Source organism: Myotis yumanensis, unplaced genomic scaffold (assembly GCF_028538775.1).
Source record: "Myotis yumanensis isolate MYYU_CA2020_CCGP unplaced genomic scaffold, mMyoYum1.0.hap1 SCAF_7, whole genome shotgun sequence".
NCBI classification, from domain to species: Eukaryota; Metazoa; Chordata; class Mammalia; order Chiroptera; family Vespertilionidae; genus Myotis; species Myotis yumanensis.
This window is the reverse complement of record NW_027223758.1, coordinates 2,326,086-2,346,840: the sequence shown is the minus strand read 5'-3', so window position 1 is coordinate 2,346,840 and position 20,755 is coordinate 2,326,086. Positions and strand designations below refer to the sequence as shown.

Here is a 20,755-nt window from a genome sequence, read left to right as displayed (position 1 = left end):
TCAGACCTGTGCGGACCACAGACAGCCCTCCAGTGAGCATCTGGGCATCCACCTTGAACCTGCGCTGGCCCTGGCTGTGCCCAGTGGCGGTTTTCCCACACGCCCTAGAGCGACAGGCACAGCACCTCCAGGTGGGGGGGTCCCAAGAGGCGGGGCTCCTGGGTCTGAGGAGGTTATGCTGGCCCCATCAGCATGTTGAACACGGGGCGAATGGAAGGTGCGCCCCACCCTGCCGTCTTGCTCCATTTACGCCCTCACCCCCAGAACCCAGGTGGCAGGTCCTCCAGCCCTCGGTCACCTTCACGCAGGCGGTCCCAACAGCCACCTGTACACACTCTGGAATCCAGAGCAGATTCCGGAAGCCTAGGCACTCGGCATGGTTTGGGTTGAAAAAGCTATAAATCAGACTCTTCCTAGAAGCCCACTAAACAGCTCACAGGAGCACGCAGGGTGTGTGGGGGCCAGCCCTGAGCGCCAAGCATCTGCAGGCAGGTGGCAGGGGCAGGAAAGCTCGTGCTGCTCAAGTCTGCACCCTATACCCCAGGAGCCAGAGCCCCCAGACCTGAGCCCTGTGTCGACCTGACACCCACCCACACCTGTTCCCGAGACAGGAGAGCAGAGTGCCCACCACACTAACCTACAGAAAACTGTGGGAAGAAATCAAATCCATAGGATCCATGGCTTTCCACCTTGGGGTTGGTCCCCAAGGCCTGTGCTAATGGCGTGCCCAGCTGTGCAGCGCAGCAGGCCCACCCTCAGTGCTGCCTGCTGTTCCGGCTGCAGCGAGGCCTGCACGTCCTCTCGTCTGGCTCCTGGTTGGGCCCAACGTGTAAACAGTATTAATAAGCAACAGATGGAAAAATATATTTCCCAAGAAAATGGGGAAGTGCAGAACTCAAAGTCCAGCGGACGTCACAGGTTGCTGTCACCTTCTGCCCCTCTCTCCTCTCGATCCATTTTGATGTTTCCTTTCTTTGGTTCAGCAGCCCCATGTGATGCGCTGTGGCCTGAGGAGAGGGGCCAGTCCCGTGCCCACCAGGGGCCTCACCCTCTGCCAATGACTACTTGTGCTCGTGGCCCTCAGCCATGGCGGCCACCTCGATGGTGGCTGTGTGCTCCTCGGGCCCCGGGGCAGCCATGGTGCTCTCCACAGCCCCTGTGGGCACTGTCACAATGGTGCTGCCCCCGGGTGACACCTGGGCCACGTTCTGCAGGGCGGGGCCCAGGCCCGGCAGGGTGAGCAGCTGCAGGGGGCTGACCACCTTGACCACAGTGCTGCCGTCCTGCATGGCGGCCGTACTCAGAACCGTGAGGCTGGATGCGTCCGGGTGGATCTCCACCGTGCCAGGGAAGGAGGTGCCTGACGAGGCCAGCACCGTGTAGCCCCCAAGCAGCGGCGAGGCAGGAGAGCTGGTGGAAGCCGCCTGGGGGCAGCCCTTGCCCAGCACGGGGGAAGGTAGGGTAGACATCACTTTGCCGATTGGCACGCTGGTCAGCTGGGAGACGGGCACGCCGGGGCTGAGGGCAATCTGGGCGGACTGGGTGAGCACTTGCGAGGCGATGGCAGCCGGCCCAGATGTGGCCCTTGCGAGCCGGGGCCGCTTTATGGGGGGTGGCAAGGACACGGGCGTTAACGTCATGAGCACGTTGCTGAGGTGCTGGGACTTGTGCTTCAATTCCTTGGCCCGTCGGCGGTGCTCGTCACACTGCTGCTCCAGGGCTGCAGGGACAGGACAGAGCGTCACTGCGGGGACGGGGACAGGCACCACTGTCGGGGAAGGGAGTGTCAGACCACACACAGCCTGCCCTCCGAGCTGCCACACATTCCAATCCACTACATTGTGCGTGGACAGCTGCTCTCGTGATATTAGGTATAAACTAGGTCAAAGCAGCACATGTAGCCAGCCAGCTCTACATACACATCTGCACACCCACAGGTACATCCATTCACACGCATGCGCACACGCACACACATGCACACCCCGCATGTCCAGACACCGAGGGGTGCTGGGAAAGACGGGCACAGCTGGCACAAACAGGGCTCAGGGTCACGGTCTGTCTTTTCACATCTCTGCCGTCTCCTCTTGTGAACAGCCACGCAGTGAGTCACAAGCTCCACGGTTTGAGCCTCAATGCCCCTGCTGACAATGCCAAGTGCCCTCTTGTCCTACGCGGACTTCGGGCCCCGCACCAGAGATGTAGGCACCCACGCACCGGCCAGGTCGCGGGCATACTGCTCCCGCGAGCGGTCCATCTGGCACTTGTGGCTGGCCAGCACCTTCTTCACCAGGTCCAGCATGCCGAAGTTCTGCACAATGTTGTTGAGCAGCACGGCGTCTGAGGGTGAGACGGGCGCAGTGAGGACGGCTGGCCAACAGGACACAGTGGAGGCCCCTTCCACCACCAGAAGCTGGGCCTCGGCAGGCACAATCCTGAGTCAAGGAGGGGCCTGGAGGAGCAGGACTAGCTGCCCACTCCCTGCAGAAGCTGCTGGGCTCAGCCCAGAGCTATCAGGAGCAGGCAACGCCCACTGCGGCCTGAGCCAACCAACCACCAGCCCTGCTCGGCAGGAAGGGGCCCCGCAGGCAGTGCCCTCACCTTGGAGCTGCAGAGGGGGGTCCTGCACCCGCTGCTGCAGGCCTTTCATGGTCTCCACCATCTCCTGGTGGAACTCCTGTATGACCTCCTCCAGCAGGCCTGCATCCTTGAGCCCTCGCCAGAAGGCAAATGTGTCATCTGCGAGGGAAGAAGAGGCTCAAACAGCAGGAAGTCCTGACCCAGCCCACGGGAGGACACAAATCTGGGGTCAGTGGGGTTGCCCTTTCGAGCTGGGCAACAGCTCAGAGCTGTCAGGCCAGTGGGCCAGCCCAGCAGGGGACACAGCCTCCAAATACACATGCTGTCCACAGGCACAGCTCCCTGTTCAGTCCCGTTCTCCATGGGGTCCCGCCCCAGGCCCCACCCAGAAGCCCACAGGAAGGACCCTGTACCTCCGATGGTCGTGGTCCAGTCACCGGAGTCCTCGCAGGTCTCTATGGTGATGGTAGCAGGAGACCCATTCACTGCAACCAAGACGGAAGCAGATGAGCCCGCCTGCCTGGCTGCAAAGCGGCCTCCATGCCGCCTCACGCAGCTGACAAGCACAGGCCCTGGTGCAGAGGGCCCACTGCCTCGCACTTGGATTGTACTTTCCACTGTCCTATAGCAGGCGCCGCAGCACATACAGAGCAGAAAGAACCGATGGGACCTCGTAGGCCCACAACCCAGTCCAATACCTCAACACTGGCTCCAAGGGTCAGAGAGCCTGGGCTGCATAGCAGGGTCCTGCCACTCGCTCGGCTGGGTCTGTCCCCCGATTCCTCCCTCCCGTCTGCTTCACCGACACCAACACATATCTCAGTGTCTCTCCATGTGCAGTTTCCAATCAAAAGAGGTGAAGCTCTGGGGGACACGAGCTGCCACTCGGCCTCTAGGGCCTGCTGCACATGATCATGGACAAAGGGGCATCTGGCCATTTGTGGCTGCTTTTGATAAAGCCCTGGCTTTATAGAGACCTGGCTTACAAACAAGCCAGCGACTGGCTAATGTTCGCGCTAGCTTTTCAACCTGCCATGTCCACACCCAACAAAGACATGGTGCTGGGAATGTCACGTGCTTAGAGCAAACCTGTTCCTCGGTCAGGCTGACAGGTCTCCCACGAGCTGCACAGGACACTCGGGCCGAGGAAGCCACTGCATGGGTGAAGTTTAAGTAAAGCAACAGACAGCCCTGTCTGGACCAGGAAGGGACCAGAGTCCCAAGAGCTAAATCCTGACCGGATGCGGTCTGTGCCAACACGGTGGGCACTAACTGGCACACTCGGAGACTGGTCCTTCCTCAGAGATCAGTCACCCCATGCTGACCCCCAGGTCACCCTACTGTCACAACAGCTATGGGCCCAACAGGAGTGGGATGTGTGTTTGCATGTGTCCCCCGGGGCGGGGGTGGGGAGGGGTCTCTGTGGTGGCCCAGCCCCTCCACACTGTCTGACGGCAGCACCTGGTACTCACACAGACCGCCAGCAGCACCGCCAGCAGCTCGGCCAGGACTCGGGGCAGGTCTGGATGACGACCGCCCCGCACGGCCGCCCAGCCTCCCTCTCCTCCCTCCAGTACAGGCCATGCTCCCTCAAATGCCCACCATCTTGTCAGCGGAAAGGACAGTCCCTGGCCACATGCAGCGCCCAGACTGACCCCGTGCACTGATAGTGTAGAGACAATGCAAGTGACATCACTGGAAACACACCACAAAATTATCACAAGGCAATCTGAAGGGGGAGCTCAGGACCTGGTTCTGCTCTTAGATTTCAAAAAATCTATATTCACAAAGTTGGAATGAGTTCAAGGGTATTTCGTGCCCTGAGTGAGCGCCAGACATCACCGTGAGCGCATCACAAAGGCGTCAGAGCCCGAGGGGCAGGAAGGCACACACAGCTGAGCACCAAGTGCTACAGGAGTGCAGGTCCCACCAGGTGCAGCTGCAGGGGCAGCTGTGGGGGCAGGGAACACCTTGCAGGTCAGAGCTGTAGGTGGGCCCTGGACAGTGGCTTCAACAATCTTTATATGCTCCTACGTAGGAGTTTCTATGTTTTATAACAAACGTGGCTTAAAAAGAAAAAGTGCTTGAATCGTCCCTGCCAATGAAATATCAGTTCAGACTTCTACAGTGAGGGAGGAGGTAGCCACTGACCACAGGGCCCAGGGGCCCAGTTGCCCGAGCTGAGGGGCACATCCGCACATCCAGCTCCGTGGCCAGCAGCAGAGGGGCTGGGTGACACCGAGCAGGCATGGCACATACCATCAGCCGTGGCGGGTGTGAGTGGGAGGTACTCAGCCGATGTGGGGCTACTCAGGGACACGCGGGCGCCCGAGAGGTCGATCTTGGTGCTGCGGCAGGTGTTGGAGCAGACCTTGTCGTGCTGGTAGAAGTCCAGCTCCCCGGAGTCCATGATCTTCCTGTGCAGGAGACAAGCACCCTATGTGTGCCTGTGCCATGGCCAGGCCATCTGCACAAATGACTGGACCCAAACATATCGCTCAACCCCCCACTAGGGCGACCTCAGGTCCCAGGAGGGGTAGCCCAGGCCATGTCGGGAGGCCAAAGGAAGCTCCCTGACAGGCTTGTCCAACAGCCTAGCACAAAGTTCTGGGTTCGTGAGTGGACTCACTGTAGCCAGGCATGTGGCCCTGACCACAGGAAGTGGGACGCAGTGGCTGGTGCCCTGGGGGAATAGTGAGGCCGCAGGAGAGCAGACCCACGGTGCACAAAGGTGCTTTCAGTGGCACAGGCTGGCAGGTAGGCGGGTAAGAACCTGCCAGGAGAAGCCTCATGGCTCTGAGTTCCCGCTGCAAAGTCGAGCTGAGCATCAGATGCTCCACAGGGCCTCCTGCCTCCCTCACTGTGGGCTCCATGGTTGCACCGACCTTCCTTCAGTGAAATGGGCCATCGCCTTCCCACAGCTCTGACACCCAGACACTTTATAGAAAGCCAGGGACACCTGGATGGGTTTAGGGAGAACCATGAGCACTGTGGGCCTGCCTGCTCGAGGGCAGAAGATATGGCAGCTGCTGGTCCCTGGCCTTGTGTATCTGCCTCTCTAAGGCCAGACTGTGGTTCACAAGGAGTGACCAGGGCCATGGTCAGGGCTCCACACGAGGGCCACAGGCGCTCCTGCAGCACCACATGTGGCCACGGACAGTAAGACCCATCCTCTGGGGGAAAACTATGAAGGACAGCATCCCCGTCAGCAGCAAAGTAACCCAATCTAGCTACACCAGACACGGCGAGACTCGTCTCTGCCCGGACATGCTGTGGGGGCCGTGGGGCGAGTAGAGCAGAGGGCAGGGACAGACCAGTAGGGGTGCTCCTCCCAATCAGGGACAAGTTGTGACACCAAAACAGGAACTATTGATACGTGAGAACCAGGAGGCGACATTCCCGAGGCTGTGGATGTGAAGGCTTAAGTCAGCAGGGGTCAGAAGGCCTCCCCCCCGGGGCACCCGTGGAGCAGACACGGGCAAGAGCCCCAAGCAGAAGGGTGAGAGCCCATGCCAGGCTGCCAGGGCCCCAGGGCTTCAGACTGGACGCCGGTGTGGAGACCCAGGAGCTGCCGGGGGCCCCCACTCCTAATGAGTGTCCAAGGGCAGGGAGTCTCTGAGGACAGAGGGCGCTCCTTACCAAGGGCAGGGCGCAGCCCAGCACACCCGCTCCTCATCACAGGGTGGCCACAGTCCAGACCAAGACCCTCTGCAAACTCACTGGCACCAAGGGCCAAGTAGACTGACCCGCAGCCACCAAACGCAGACACAGCCTGAACAGGCAGACCCAGAGCCAGAGGACAGTGTCTAGACAACTGGCCAGGTGAACACGCACCGCAGGTTAAAGACGGGGCTCTTGACACACACTCCCAGGTCTGAGGACACCACCCACCAGTGACCTGGGCGCTCTGCATGCGCAGCGGGAAAGCTGGCTAAGAGATGAGCCAGCGCCTATCTGATGTGCAGACACTGTGTCACACCACAGGGCCTCCAGGTAAGAACCGGCGGAACTCCGAACGAGACAAGACCGCAAGAGGCCCACCTGAGCATGATGCCGTTCATCCGGATGGCCCTCTTCCAGTCCTTCAGGGTGGACTTGCCGGCCAGGTGCACAAACTCCTTGGGGCTGATGACATGCTCATCATACTGTAGAGGGAACACAGCAGAGCAGTCAGAATGGCGCCTCCCACCACCGGTGCTCCCGCCTGACCTTTCCGGAGCACAGCATGGCCTAGGGAAGGGATGCAGGATGGAGGCAGAGCCACAGGCCCACTCTCAATCAGACACAGGACTCGGCCTGTAGCAACGTTGGCTTGGGGAAAGGACAGCTCAGGTGAAACAAGGTGTGGCCCTCCTGCCTGCACAGGGCTCGCACACTCCAGGCAGGACCCAGTCCATCGCACATATAAACTATTCTATAATTAAATTATACCTCTATCATGTCAAAATAACACAGGATGCAATGTACAGGGGAGCAGTGAACATCCCCTGTGGCCGCCTCATCCCACCTCCAATACTGTCCCTCAGTGACACACACCCGTCCATGTTGAAGCCAGGGAGTGTCCTCCCTGCATACAGGCTCTGGGCCTGGTAGTCCGACCATGGCTGGAATCCAGAGGCCCAAGAACATAAAATATCCTATTCAGTCTTGTTAAACGAGCAATCATGGGAACTCAAGAATCAAAATAAAACTATATTTACTTAGAAAACAAGCAGCAGGCTGGGGATGGGTGGGTCAGCGGGTCTCGGCAGAGGCAGAAAAGGAAGTTCCAGCCGTGGCCTGGACACCCCACTGGACCCAGGCCAGGGCCTCCCCTTAGCTGGGGGCTCCCTGCAACCTGCATCAGGTCAAGCTCAGGTTACCCAGCTGCCTCCTGTCTCGATCAGACGTAGGTTGGTCATGGCAAGTGAGGCCAACCTGGGGACTCCTACCAATGGAGGTAATTTTCCCACGTTCCTGAGCAGGTCCCCTTTCTCTCACTGAGTCCAGGGAGAGTTGACCCACACTCACCTGGTCAGGGACACAGACACAGCCCACGTAGGTAGCGTCCAGAGCTTTGTGGTCCTACTCAAGCCCCTGCCCGGCGGCCACGCATTTGATCCTGTCAGAATCTCCCTAAGACACGTTATTGATGTTGCAGCGTCTGCCACACTGCGATTTACCAGTTTCCACTCCTTTGCTCTTCATGCCTTCCTTCGCCTACAGCTCCTGTCTGATCACCTGCCTGAACCACTCGGCCCTCAACTCTGAGTTGGAATCAGCGGCTGGGAAACAATCACCTTACTTGTTTATTCATCTTTCTAAAGTGGATGCAGAGCTCTCATGTACTTCAGTGCTGAGCACTGGGAGCTGGGTGGTGTGTTTCTGACCAGAAGTATCCGCAGGAGCTTCACTCTCGCTTACGTCACGGAGCCCAGGAGAAGCCTGTTTCCTTTCACTTTCTGCTTGAGGTCAGCTTCCCAGTGAGGACGCGCTTCACAACTGCTTCCTGACAACAAGGTTCTCCCCAGAACCACGCACCAAGCTCAGGAAATTGCCACGCATACGTGACCTCCCCCGAGGCAGCAGGAACCTTCAGTGTCCCAGTGACGACTGCTAGAGCCACTGCCTCTGCGATGCAGGCCCCAGCCCAGGCTGTGCTGTGCCTGCCTGTCAGTCTCATCCCCTTGAACCGGAGCAGCACCTGGCATCCCATCCTCGCCATCTTTGCAGCGTGCGGGCCATTGTGTTGTAGCCTGTCCCTCAGTCCTGCCCGCCCCACTGCCAGCTCCCTGTGCGAGTGCTGCTGTCCCTCTGTGATCACTGCCTCGTCGATGGCGGTGTCTGACGCAAGCCAACCATTCGCGGCTCCATCACCCCTAGTGTTGTTGGTTTTCTAATATGAGAGGCTTTCTATTTAACATAAATGACATGAAATACTCGGCAACCACATGGCTCGCAGGTTCTATTTTACTGGAGTTACAATCCAGACTGTCGCAGATCATGCTGCCATTCGCTTGTCCCACGGAGCAGGGGGCAGTCCCTGAGCTGGCACCAAGCTTGACTCGCACAGGCTGGGATCCCAGCCTCCTGGACTAGGACACCCTCCCTCCATCCTGGACACGTTCAGACCCGCTGTCATCTCTGTGCAGCGCTCAGAGACGCCTTCAAGGCCCCTGGTCCCCTTCCCCTCTCCTGCGGCTTGCCTTCCAGATGCTTGTGTTGCCACTGCCCTCCGGGGATAAGTGGCTCTCCCCATGCTCTTCCCCGTGCCCTCAGCGAGTCCTGCCGTCCTGGAGAGCCGTTCCTCCTCTGCTACCCTCGCACACGGACTGCTCCCTCCTGAGCTGCCTCTGCAAGCTCACGGCCTTGGAGCAGGGCGCTCACACTCTCACTCCTGGCCTCTGTGCAGCTATCCTGGGAGGACCCCGCCCTTGCAGCTGGCACCCAGAACCCTCACCTGCACACACTTCACATTGATGCCAGGGCACACGAACTTCCTCCAGATCAGGTTGGCTCTGCTGTCCCCACAGGTGATGGGGTACAAGATCTCGGCCTCCAGGTTCTCCCCCTCTTCATTCATCTTCACTTCTCATGAGGTGTGAGGACAGGGAAAGGGTAAGACAGAAAGTCAGTCACAACCTCTCCCAAAGCACTTCCTGCCAAAACACGTAACTACTAACCCAGAAACCAGAAATCAGTATCCAGGAGGGGCCAGGGACAGGGCAGGGTGAGCAGGGACACCTCAGACCCGTTACAGTTTCAAGTTAACTCACAATCAATTCGACAACATTTAACGACAGTTAACTACAGTAACACTAGCACAAGTGCATTAAACTACGTTCAATTGAAGAATGACTTGAAGACATAAAATCAAACTCTACTTGGGATAATTCCAGAGAAACATATTCATCCTGTTCTAGTTCTGAGGCCCTTAACGTTAGGTGTCATAAAGAACTTTCACTACCACTCACGATGGTTCTAAGCAGAGCTTCCCGCACAGCCGCAGGTGCAGACACGCCAGGCTACCCCCGGAAGGCCCTGCAGCCTGGCTTCCACTGGAGCCAGGCTCGGCTCTGGCCTGGAAGCCTGTCCTCTTGGGAAAAACTGTCCCACCAGCCACTGGCAGGCACCTACCTAACACGGCTTCCTTGAGCTGCGAGGACGCTGTGAAGGCAGCTGCAGCAGCCGCAGCCGCGTTCTCAGTCTCCATGTTGTCCTCATTCAGGTCGCCTCTGGAAGAGGAAGAGGGGAGACATCAGCAGGCCCCAATGACAGTGTGCGTCTCTGCTGCGCTCCGTGGCACTTCCTGTTTAGTCCAGAAGTCCAGTGGCCATGCAGGTCAGGGGACCTGCACTGATGGTCACCAAACCACAGCCCCCCAGAGGTGCTCCTCCGAGTGGGCTGTTTTGCTCACAGTTGTGTCTCAGGTACCCAAAATGCTCCTGGCACGTGAAACAAATCTGTGGAGACCACCAGCACTTTGGCAGGAATTCTACACCTCCATATCTTTAATAAAATTTTTATTCCTATTATAATGATTTCACATGGGTATAGAAACTATCCAAAAATATACAATTTTAGAAAGAAGGGTCAGATCTGCAGAGACTCCATCACTGTGCACCACCGAGCAGGTGTTTATCCCAGGCCTGGACCTGGGTCATGGTGGCGCCTGGGGTGCACAAGGATCCTAGGAAGGTGAGGGTGTTGTGGGCAACAAGAGGATCAGCACCAAAGCAGCAGCAGAGAAAGCCAGGCCCCAGAAGGGAGGCCGCCCAGGAAACGGGCACTGAGCGCACTGAGCGCACTGGCTAAGGGACCTGCGGATATGCCCCCGGCCCTGGGGCAGTCCTGAGGGCAGTCAGAGCACCACCACTGGGGGTGCAGGAAGAGGGGCAGCAGATGCAAAGGCTCTCGGAGGGCAGGTGGGGGGCCAGGTAGGGGGTCAGGAAGGAAGGGAGGGAGAACAGCAGGCTGTGGGGACATGGGCAGTGCTCAGGGAACCCCTAGAAGGAACCAACCACCCCTGCCCCGGATTTCTGGGTTCACTGGCACTGAGGTTCTACCCACCTCTCGCCACACACACCCAGGGTCAAACTTGCACCATGGCCTGTGCCCTGCCTTTATCCTCCTGACACGGGATCCCACCTGCTCCCTCCCCACAGGCCGGCACTGCTGACCTCAGAGCTGCCCTGAGGGGAGGAGCTGGGGAGGCCCAGAGGGGCCGGGGTGCTGCCCTGCCATGTCCCCCTCTCCACTTGCCCAAAGCTTTACCTCACCTCCACCCAGGTCAGAAATGAGCTGACCGGAGATGCACACTTGGAAGCTGGTCTTTGGGACCTATTAGGAGTGCCTCCTACATAAAGAATAGCACTGGGCAAGGGCCATCCCTGACGAGGGTCATGGACTCAGAGGGGCAGCTGTCCTTTCAGGCCATAACTCTGGAAGGCAGGGATGTGGGCAGAACAGGAAAATGGGCTCCTTCCATACAGGAGAACCAGGGCGGTCCCAGGAAGGAAGTGAGTCAAGAGTGGGACAGGAAGCAGCATTGCAAGAGGGCCCAGCATTTAAGGAGCAGAGCCAGGTCCCTGTCACAGGCCACCTACAGGGAAACACCAAGACTAAAGGGTATCCAGGAAGCAGTCACAGGAGCAGAGGTCTCCTGCCCACGACCCCTCTGCCCTCGGCCTCACACACAACTCGGGGATGAATCCCCCAGCAGCACTAACATCCACTTTACTAAAGCAAATGTCAATCAGAGCTGCTATCAGACTACAAACACTACTTTCAGCCCAGCAGGTGTGGCTCAGTGGTTGAGCATCAACCTATGAACCAGGGGGTCATGGTTTGATTCCCATCAGGGCACATGCCCAGGTTGCGGATTCAATCCCCAGTGTGGGGTGTGCAGGGGGCAGTCGATGGATGATTCTCACTCATCACTGGTGTTTCTATCCCTCTCCCTTCCTCTATGAAATCAATAAAAATGTATTTTTTTAAAAAAACAACACTACTTGCTTCTCCTCACGTCACCACGGCAAAGCACTGGGTGGAAGCAGCGTGGGTTGGTTGTCACAAGTAAGGAACACCCCCAAGTTCTCCCCAAATGTCCGGCCAGGAAAGGAATCTGTACCCACAAAGTCATTAGCTCGCTTTCACTGCCCAACATCTTAAACGTGGGGCCAGAGTAAACCTCAACTTCCCACTCGTAGAACATAAAATATTTCAGAGAAAGAGAAGAAACATCTCCAGGGCCCTCGGCTGCCTCCTGCCTCAGTGTCCTCCGGGCCCTATGACTCGGGGGTACACAGCCAGACCCCTCGAGGTTCTGCAGCTCCTCGCCAGCTCCCGGAACCTTTCTCCATGACAACACCAGGCAAGTGTCCCTGAGGGTGAGGGCCCCAAGCAGAGTGCTGAGACCCTCCTTCCCTAGCGCCCCAGAAGGGAGTACATGCAGACTACCCAACAGGGCCAGGTGCACAGGCCCCAGCCAGAGTGACTGCCTGGCTAGCCCATCCCCCTAGGAAGTGGCAAACACAAGTTTCAATGCACTGAGTTTTGTGGTGGTTATGCAGCCGTGTCAATGACACAGAAACTATCCGGAAGTGGGTGCTGCCACCACATTCTGGGGAAGACAGAGCAATAGGATAGCCAGAGCAGGAGCAGTAGGCTACACAGGGGCTATGCCAGGCAGTGGAGGAACCACTGGCAACAATGTAGCCACAGTCACTGAAAAGAGGGAAACATGCAAAAGGACTTGTAGCAGAGAAGGTGTGAGGTGTGTGCACAGCTCTGTGGCGTGCAGATGTTGATGCAAGAGGAAGCTGCCCACCCTGTGGGTGCAGAGATGACAGGGAACTCGCGGTCACATGGTTTTATGTCTCCCACTTCCCACCTGGCAAAAGATTTTCAAAATAAGAAATGGCCTCAGGATAAAGATCAAATTAGAATGTGGCTGGACAATCCTCAGGTGTTCAGGCCAGGCCTGGCCAGACAAAGGACTCCTCTGAGTCCCCAGGGCATGGCTTCCAAGCAAGGGGTTGGGGGGTGGGGGCTCTAACACCCCTGGAGCCAAGATGCAGATCCCAAACCAGCACAAAACCAAACCAGAAAAGCGCAGCACAGTGAATGGGTCTCAGCTGTGTGCCTGCAGGACTCAGGCCCAGCTGGGACAGGAACTGAGTGAGCCCAGGCCACCTAGACGAGGAGACCCTCCTATCCCAGCCCCGCTCCCAGATAGCAGCGTTTGCCTCCGGGAAAGGGAAGGGGCATGTTGCTGTGGACTGAACTGTGTCCCCAAATTCACATGTCGAAGCCCTAATCCCAGTGTGACTGTCTGCAGATTCCGTCTTCAGTAGGAAATTAAGGTCAAATGAGGTCAGGACGGGCCCCAATCTGAGAGGACTGTCGTGCTCAAACCAGAGGAAGAGACTGTCTCTACCAGGTGAGGCCACACGAGCCAGGGAAAGTCCTCCCCAGACACTGACCCTGCAGACCTGGATCCTGGACTTCCAGCCCCCGGGACAGTGAGAAATGACGTTTCCCCAGGGTGAGCCACCCTGTCCACGGTATTTTGTTATGGCAGTCAAGCTGATAAGGACACATGTGTTCTGGGCACTCTGGCCTGCCCCAGACAGAACTAGCGATGCTCATGAGAAGGCTCAGTGAGTCACCCCACATGCCAGTGTGGGGCTGGACATTCCCCATCAGGCCACGTGCCTGGGTGGGGTGATGCAAAGACTGGGCTCAGTCAGACCAAAGCACCCAATGAGGTGCCTGTGGCAAGGGCTCCTCACAGCACCCAGCACACCAGGAGGAGGCAGCGTGGTCTTTCCCACCAAATGTCACTTCTGTCCACTGTGTTCATCAAAAGCCATCTCCAATCCACGGGAAGGGGCTTGGGTGCCACCTCTGAGCAGGGCATGGGAGGTCACTGCAGAGCAAGGGTGCGGGGAAGCCCGCCCACAGAGGCGCACTGACAAGCTACCAGAGAATTCAGGTGGGAAAATCCACAGGCTCAGTCACACGCGCCATCAGTGCAGCTAGAACCCAGCAAAGAGCCGGCCGCCTCACTGTGTGCACAGGCATGGAGAATGAGCCCCGCCCCGAAAGGAGTGTGCGCACAGTTCGAGGGCGAGGGCGGCCGGCGCCCCACGCAGCAGCTGCACACAGACTGTGCAAAGCGGCGACACCCAGTGTCCTGTGTGCCCTACAGGAACTGCGCCTGGGTTGGGCCCTGGTCTAGAACCTTTCCCCAAGCATCTTGTTAGACAGAGGACAGACCAGAGCTCGCCCTTGTAGTCAGGGACATGCTGAGGTCAGTCTGAAGGGGACACACTCAGGACACAGCAAAGATGACCCACAGGGAGCCGGTCTACTCCAACCCCTCGAAGGCAACAGGTAGGGCTCGGCGAAAGGAAGCCAGCAGTCGGCTCACACACCAGCTTCTTTGCCAACTAGTATTCTATGTGGACGTCTATTGTAAGAGATGGGGAAGAAAACGCTGTTACCATGAGGAATATCAGGAAACTACTGGCTCTTCATTTTGAAATAATAGTTCCCAATTGTCCCTACTGCCTATCTTATCAAGAGAAACTTCAGGTGTTTTCAGAAATGAGCCCTATGACTGTGGTGACGCAGGAGTCCAGGGCAAGGACGAAGCATTATCATTGTCCCGCACACTCTGCACTGACATGGACTCAAGTCTGGTTCAGAACGGCTATGATGAAGGGAAACTCCAAAGGCCTCACACTGTGCCAGATACCACCATCCCACCGCCATCCCACCGCCCCCGCAGGGCACAGACCTGTCCTTACCCGTGGGCAGCCAGGTTGGTTGTCACTAGCACTGTCTTGACCTCCTCCATGCCACTGCCATCCACTGTGGTGTCAGGTGTCGTCACCACCACCACCTCCTCCATGTGCACACTGACATCTGGGGTTGCCATGGCTCGGCTGAGGAGGACACCCAGGACCAAGACGTCACTCTGCCAGGACCCCAAGTCCTAGAGGAAACAACAGGCAGGGCACAGGGTCACGAAGGTCCGCATGTCTGTACAATACAGCTCACTGTTGCTGACAAGTCGCTCTCAGTCCCAGCACACACTTTCTGACGGAAATGACAATGGGAAAAGGGCTGTCCCGGGCTGCTATCTGGTGAGGATGGACTGGCACAACTGCCTGTCCTGGCAGCTGTGAGGGCTGAGGTCCGTGAGCAGAGCGATTGAACAGGCAGGCACCTGGGCCTGAGGACGCAGAGTCACAGCAGGTGTGGGGAAGGAGGCCCGGATCCCGGGCAGACTCCCAGCAGGTGAGTCTCTCGTTGTTACCTGTCGTGCCACCATGTCCCAGCCACATCCCAGAGCTCTGCCTAGAAAGCAGTTGCAAACGGGTCCTGTCTCTAGGCTGGGGAAACGGAGGGGAACCCACACAACCACCTGCAAAAGAGCCTGGAAGTTTCCTATAAAATAGGTGTGCTCCTCCTCCCACAAGACCAGCAACCCCACCTCCAGACACAACAGCCAAAATAACTGTGAGCTTGGACTCACACAGATCACACATCCAGCTTGTGACAACAGGACTCACAACAGACACAGGCAAGGGACCAGCCTACATGCCCATCAACAGCTGTCCTCACCCAAATTTCAAAAACAGAGCACTAAGTGATGTGAACACACAAAATTGAATCCCTGCCTCCAATGGCAACAAAAGTTACTTCACAGAGAACTGCTGGAGTTGAGACACCATCTTCCTCTTCCCAGTCCCTGGAGGAGCCAAAGCCCATGCCCAGTTCTTGGCACCAAGCTTGGGTTCATTACTAGTGAAAACTGAGCACCAACTAATTTAGAGGTAAGATATAAAAAAGTATTTTTTAAATAGCATTCTTGGGCATAAATATCTCTCTCTATATAAAAGCCTAAAGGACTGAACAACTGGTCGACCAGTTGCTATGATGCGCACTGTCCACCAGGGAGCAGACGCTCAACGCAGGAGCTGCCCCCTGGTGGTCAGTGCAATCCCACAGTGGGAGCGCCACTCAGCTGACCGATGTGCACCAGAAGCCGGGCTCAGAGCTCCCAGCAGTGCTACCAGGGGCAGCGGCAGCAGCAGAGGTGGCAGGAGCAGCAGAGCCAGGATGAGCGGGAGTGGCGCGGCACATGGCCCGGGCTCAGGCTCCTCCCCAGCTGCCTGTCTCCTGGCACACTACTATATCCCCCAAAGGGTCCTGGATTGCGAGAGGGCACAGGCCAGGCAAGGGACCCCAGCAGTGCAAGAATCCAGGCCTCTAGTATAAAAATAAGACAAAAATGTTAGTTCCTAAGATTAAGATCTAGCTTTCCATGTCTTCTACAAAATTACCAACATCTGAGAATGGGGTCTATAGGAAACAATCTCACCTCAAACCCTCACTGGCCCACCCCAGGCCTATGACTCCTTCAGTCAGTCTTTGCCTCGAGCCGGCCCTGTCCATTGTTTCTGTGCATCTAGGTTCTCACACCTTTGAACTGCCCCCTTGCAGACCCTCCCTTTAAAGCTTGAGCACATAATCTTGACTATCCTGTAATCCGATCCAGGCCGAGCTTTCTCCCTTCCTTCCATTCCCTCCTTAATTCCAAATGCATAAAAGAAGCTGCAGTCTGTAGTCCTGAGAAGCATTTTTCTGTCTGTCGAGATCTTGCTTCCAAGCATTTCCTCTATTTGATTCCGACAAATTATTATAAAAATCCTCTGTAGGTCTGGCAGTGCTTATGTGGACACTTTCATGAAAACACCACTAGAGAGACGGCAGAGGTTATGCACCAGGAACAAGCATGACTTTTATCCTCTCAGTGTTCCAAATGTTTAATTAGTTGCCAACATTTTCAAAGTTTACAAAGTTCACATTTTAAAATTTTAGATTGCCCTAGCTGGTTTGGCTCAGTGGATAGAGCATCGGGCTGTGAACTGAAGGGTCCCAGGTTCGATTCCAGCCAAGGGCACATGCCCGGGTTGCAGGCTCGATCCTCAGTAGGGGTCGGGGATGTGTAGGAAGCAGCCAATCAATGATTCTCTTTTATCATTGATGTTTCCATCTCTCTCTCTCTCTCCCTTCTTCTCTGAAATCAATAAAGAAATATATTTAAAATTTTAGATTTCCAGTTTCTCTTGGAAAATGTAGGAGTCCCTGGAGGTGGTCCTTCTAGTCCTGCCTTTCCCAGAGAATCTGGGCTTCTAGTCCAGCTGTATGGTATCAACCATACTCTCGCCACACCCAGCCAGGGTCCCACCCAGCCAAGCTGAGCCATGTGCCTACATGTGCAGCCCCCAATTCGCAAGAATTTGTTTGTGGCTCTGAAAAAACATTTGAGCAGCCATCCTTCCCAGCTCAGACATGAAATGGCTTATTATTTTAAGGCCTAGGTTTGAATATAGTTTTATAAGTATTCTAAATTCACAGAAACCATTGCATGTTTGTACATAGATATGCAAATTCCTCTCCCGCCCAGTGTGTCTCCTTACAATTTTTAAGACACTTCTCACGAAGAAATAATTTCTGGACAGTCCGCTTAATTTGTTGTTTTTGGCATTTACTTAATCATTTGAATTTACCCTTAATAAGATTGACATCGTTTTGTGCAGTGTTGATGGGAAGTAATCTGGTACAACCACATATCCAGCCATCCCACTTCTCGATATTCTTCTGAAGGAAATGAAATCAGACCTCCAAGATACCTGCATCACTGAGATACCTGCACCCCACGCTCACTGCAGATTTATTCAGAGTAGCCAACTATGGAAGCGACCTAAATGTCATTCAATGGGTGAGTGGTCCCTCCATACAATGAAATGTCAGTCTTAAAAGAGGAAACGCGGCCATCTGTGACGGCCTGGATGGCCTGGAGGACATTAGCCAGACAGCGGACACATGCGGGGCTCACTCCCAACAGCGAGTGGATGCCGAGGGGTGTGCTCAGCCCCAGCCCGGCTGCGAGTCCGTCCCGGAGGCCTGCAGCGCTTTCTAACACTGTCATGTACTTACAGCTCGCTAAGAGGGCAGAACTTAGGTCAAGTGTTTTTATCACAAATAAGAGGGTGGGAGGAAACTTCTGGAGGTGGTGGACACGATTGGTTTCCAGGTGTATACTTATCTCTAAACGCAAGTTGTATACAACAATTATGTACAGCTTTTCGCCCTAACCGGTTTGGCTCAGGGGATAGAGCATCAGCCTGCAGACTCAAGGGTCCCGGGTTCGATTCCGGTCAAGGGCATGTACCTTGGTTGCGGGCACATCCCCAGTAGGGGGTGTGCAAGAGGCAGCTGATCGATGTTTCTCATCGATGTTTCTAACTCTCTATCCCTCTCCCTTCTGTAAAAAATCAATAAAATATATATATTATTAAAAAACAAAAACAAAACAAAAAAAACAATTATGTACAGCTTTTCATATGTCCAAAAAAAGAGAAAAAGGCTGATGGAATTCTAACTTGTACTTGACCTGGTTCAAGGGGCATGTCAACCACCTAAACGGAGTACAAGTTAACCGAGGGCGGCAGGTCATTACCGGAGTGGGCGCCGGGGACTCGGCTCCCCCAGGCCGCACAGGCAGGGTTCCCGGGGGGACGTGGGGATTCGGCTCCCCCGGGCCCACATGGAGACACTGTTCCTACCGAGGGGGACGCATCTGCCACCGGGGGGCCCGCGTGGATACGGCTCCCACCCGGGGGAAGGGGCCCGCGTGGACATGGCTAGCACACCCGGGTCCGGGCGCCGGGCGCCGGCCGCCGCCCGCCATCCCGCAAGATGGAGGTCGACGCCACCGCCGCCGACGCCGCCTGACGCGGGCCCGTGACGCCCGTGACGCCCGTGACGCCCGCCGCGCGCCACCGCCCCTCCCCCGCTCCCCTCCCCCCGCCGTAACGTCCTGACGCTCCGCAGGGACCCCTGACTGGACGGCGGCGCGCGGCAGAGCGAGAGGCCTCGCCGCGGGGGGCGGGGGGCGCTTACCTGGGCCGCGGCCGGGCCTCTGCGGGCGCCGCCGGGCGGGCAGACGGCGGTGATGGCGGCGGGGGCAGTGGGGGCGGCCGCGGGCTCCGCTCCTTGTTGGGGATTCGGCGGCGGCGGCGGCGGCGGCGGCGGCAGCCCGGGAGCGCGCTTTCTAGTGACGCAGGCGGCGGGGCCGCGCACGTCCGGGCCGGGGCGGGCCGGAGATTTATTTGGCGTTCGGCGCGGAGCCGGGCGAGGCCCAGAAATAAGGCCCGGCGGGGGCCGACGCGCGTGCGCGGTGACACCGCTGGCCGGCTCGCCCCGCGGCCCCGCCCCTGCCCGCCCGCGCACCTGCCCCGCAAACCACCTTCGTGGGCACGAGCCGAGGAAGAATTGGCAGGGAGCCTTGTTTCAGGGCCGAGGGCCGGTGCGGGGGCAGTGAACCGCGAAAACCTGAGGCGCGGACGGTTCCTCGGCGAGTCCCGGGAGGCCTGCTCCCAAACGTCAGCCTGGCTCCTCCTCCTCCCGCCGGGGTCCTGCTGAAGGCAGCCGCAGGAAGCGCCGTGACGGCGGCAGGACGGTGCCATACCGTGTTCTTGTGAGTGTTGGGCCCCTGGCAGCACGAGCTCATTTGAGTTCAGCCCGGCCGCTCCCATGCACCATTTCTAGGCGGCACAGACCCAGGCTGCAGGCTCCATTCCCAGTGGAGGGCGTGCAAGAGGCAGCCAATCAATTTTTCTCTCTCATCCATGTTTCTACCTCTCCCTCGCCCTTTCTCTAAAATTAATAACATTTTTATTTTTTATTTATTGTTTAAAATTTAATAACATATTTTTTAAATAAATTACAATGCAGTTCCTCAGTTATAGCTGAGCCATAAGGGATGCTCTGAGAATTTCATTCGTCCTCTCGGGGTCCGGAAGGGAAGGAGGTAGGCATCACTCGGGTTTTGCGGTGTTCCTCTGACTTGTGAGCAGGTGCAATCGGCCTTGCTGTGTGAAAGGTGCAGTGGGGCCCCAGGGTGGCGGCTAGTGGGATTCACCTGCCCTCCCCCGAGCCCGGGCAGTTATGAAGCTACCTGCCCTTGGCCTGAGGACTTCCGGTGTCCTGCACATTCCTTAGTCTCCCTGGCTCCAGCTGTCAGGGTAGCCCAGCGGGTGGCCGAGGCTGGCTGTTCTCAGAGCAGGGCAGGCACACCTGAGCTGTTCAGTATCACTGCTTTTCGTGCTAGCAGTTTCTAAAAAACTGCCTCCGGAAATGGGCAGGAAACTGATGTCTTGTTTAGGACCAAGTTGTAAACCCATGTTTATTCTTAAGCAGGAAGACAACTGAAGGCCATTTCCCAGAATGGGAGGTTTTCAAGCAAACTTCATTTCAGTGATGTTATCATTAGGAGAGTTGCACTTTCATGTTTTCAATAAGGTAGAGTGTACTCAAGCCACTGATGGAAAAAGTCTTTCTTTTTAAAGATTAAACTATTGAGCCTGTTATCTGAGCAGATGTGCACAGTCTAGGTCCATTATTTGAGTTCCCATCTTCACATTCTGGACACAAATGCCAATAAAATCAACAAAGAAGGCCCAGAAGGGCACTGGTGTCAGGAATCAGGCGAGCGTGCCACCAGGAGAGCGCTGCCAGCGACATCATGCTTGCACCAGGCACCCCCTGCTCTCCGTGACGGGTGAGCTTCGGCCCCCCGGCCTCCATGTTTCCTCTGCAGCATGAACTCAGGCCTAGCATCTGACCCTGACCTCACCTCTTCTGTCTCCAAAAGAGCTAGACTACAGCACTGGGCCCTGCTTGGCTGGCAGGATGGATTAGTTCATCCTGGGCCATGGGGGTGCTGATTTCTCTTCAGGAGCACTCATGGGAGATGCCCATCCTGGGTCCCACGGGGAGGGAGCTTTCATCTGGGTTTTTTGCAGGGGAGAGGAAAACTCAGTGTCATGCAGGTCACTGCCTTTAGACCCTCTGCTGAGAACACCTGGACTCTGGAGAGGCAGACCAGGAGGTCATCACCAGGCCCCAGGATGCCATGGGGTTGCCTGGCCCACCCTCTACTCAGGCTCCAGACCAGACGAAGCAGGACAAGGCAGGCCCAGCTCACCCAATCCTGTCCCCTCCCTCCACAGCCATACAGGCCCTGAGCTCCGCTCTGGCCCCAGAGTCCCACCCATGGGTAAAGACTGAGTCAAGGACGTGACAAACTAGGCAGCTGATGTAAGAGCAAGGAAAGCTC

The 20,755-nt window shown here is 56.8% G+C and overlaps 1 protein-coding gene across 2 annotated transcripts; it reads right to left on the bottom strand.

The window, feature by feature from the left end:
- Window positions 1-848: 848 nt before the first annotated feature.
- Window positions 849-18,898, bottom strand: GMEB2 (glucocorticoid modulatory element binding protein 2). Of its 2 annotated transcripts, XM_070419583.1 has the most exons (10): window positions 18,538-18,898; window positions 14,370-14,557; window positions 9,694-9,791; window positions 9,017-9,144; window positions 6,619-6,722; window positions 4,837-4,994; window positions 2,991-3,062; window positions 2,599-2,736; window positions 2,215-2,337; window positions 849-1,720 (listed from the first exon to the last, which is right to left on the bottom strand). In XM_070419583.1, the coding sequence occupies exons 2-10, from the start codon at window positions 14,498-14,500 to the stop codon at window positions 1,062-1,064; spliced, it is 1,611 nt and encodes a 536-aa protein (XP_070275684.1). In that variant the 5' UTR covers window positions 14,501-14,557; window positions 18,538-18,898; the 3' UTR covers window positions 849-1,061. The 2 variants fall into 2 exon arrangements, with proteins under 2 accessions (XP_070275684.1, XP_070275685.1); XM_070419584.1 differs by lacking the exons at window positions 14,370-14,557; window positions 18,538-18,898 and having other exon boundaries at window positions 9,017-9,139; window positions 9,694-9,782.
- Between the last annotated feature and the right edge of the window lie 1,857 nt (window positions 18,899-20,755).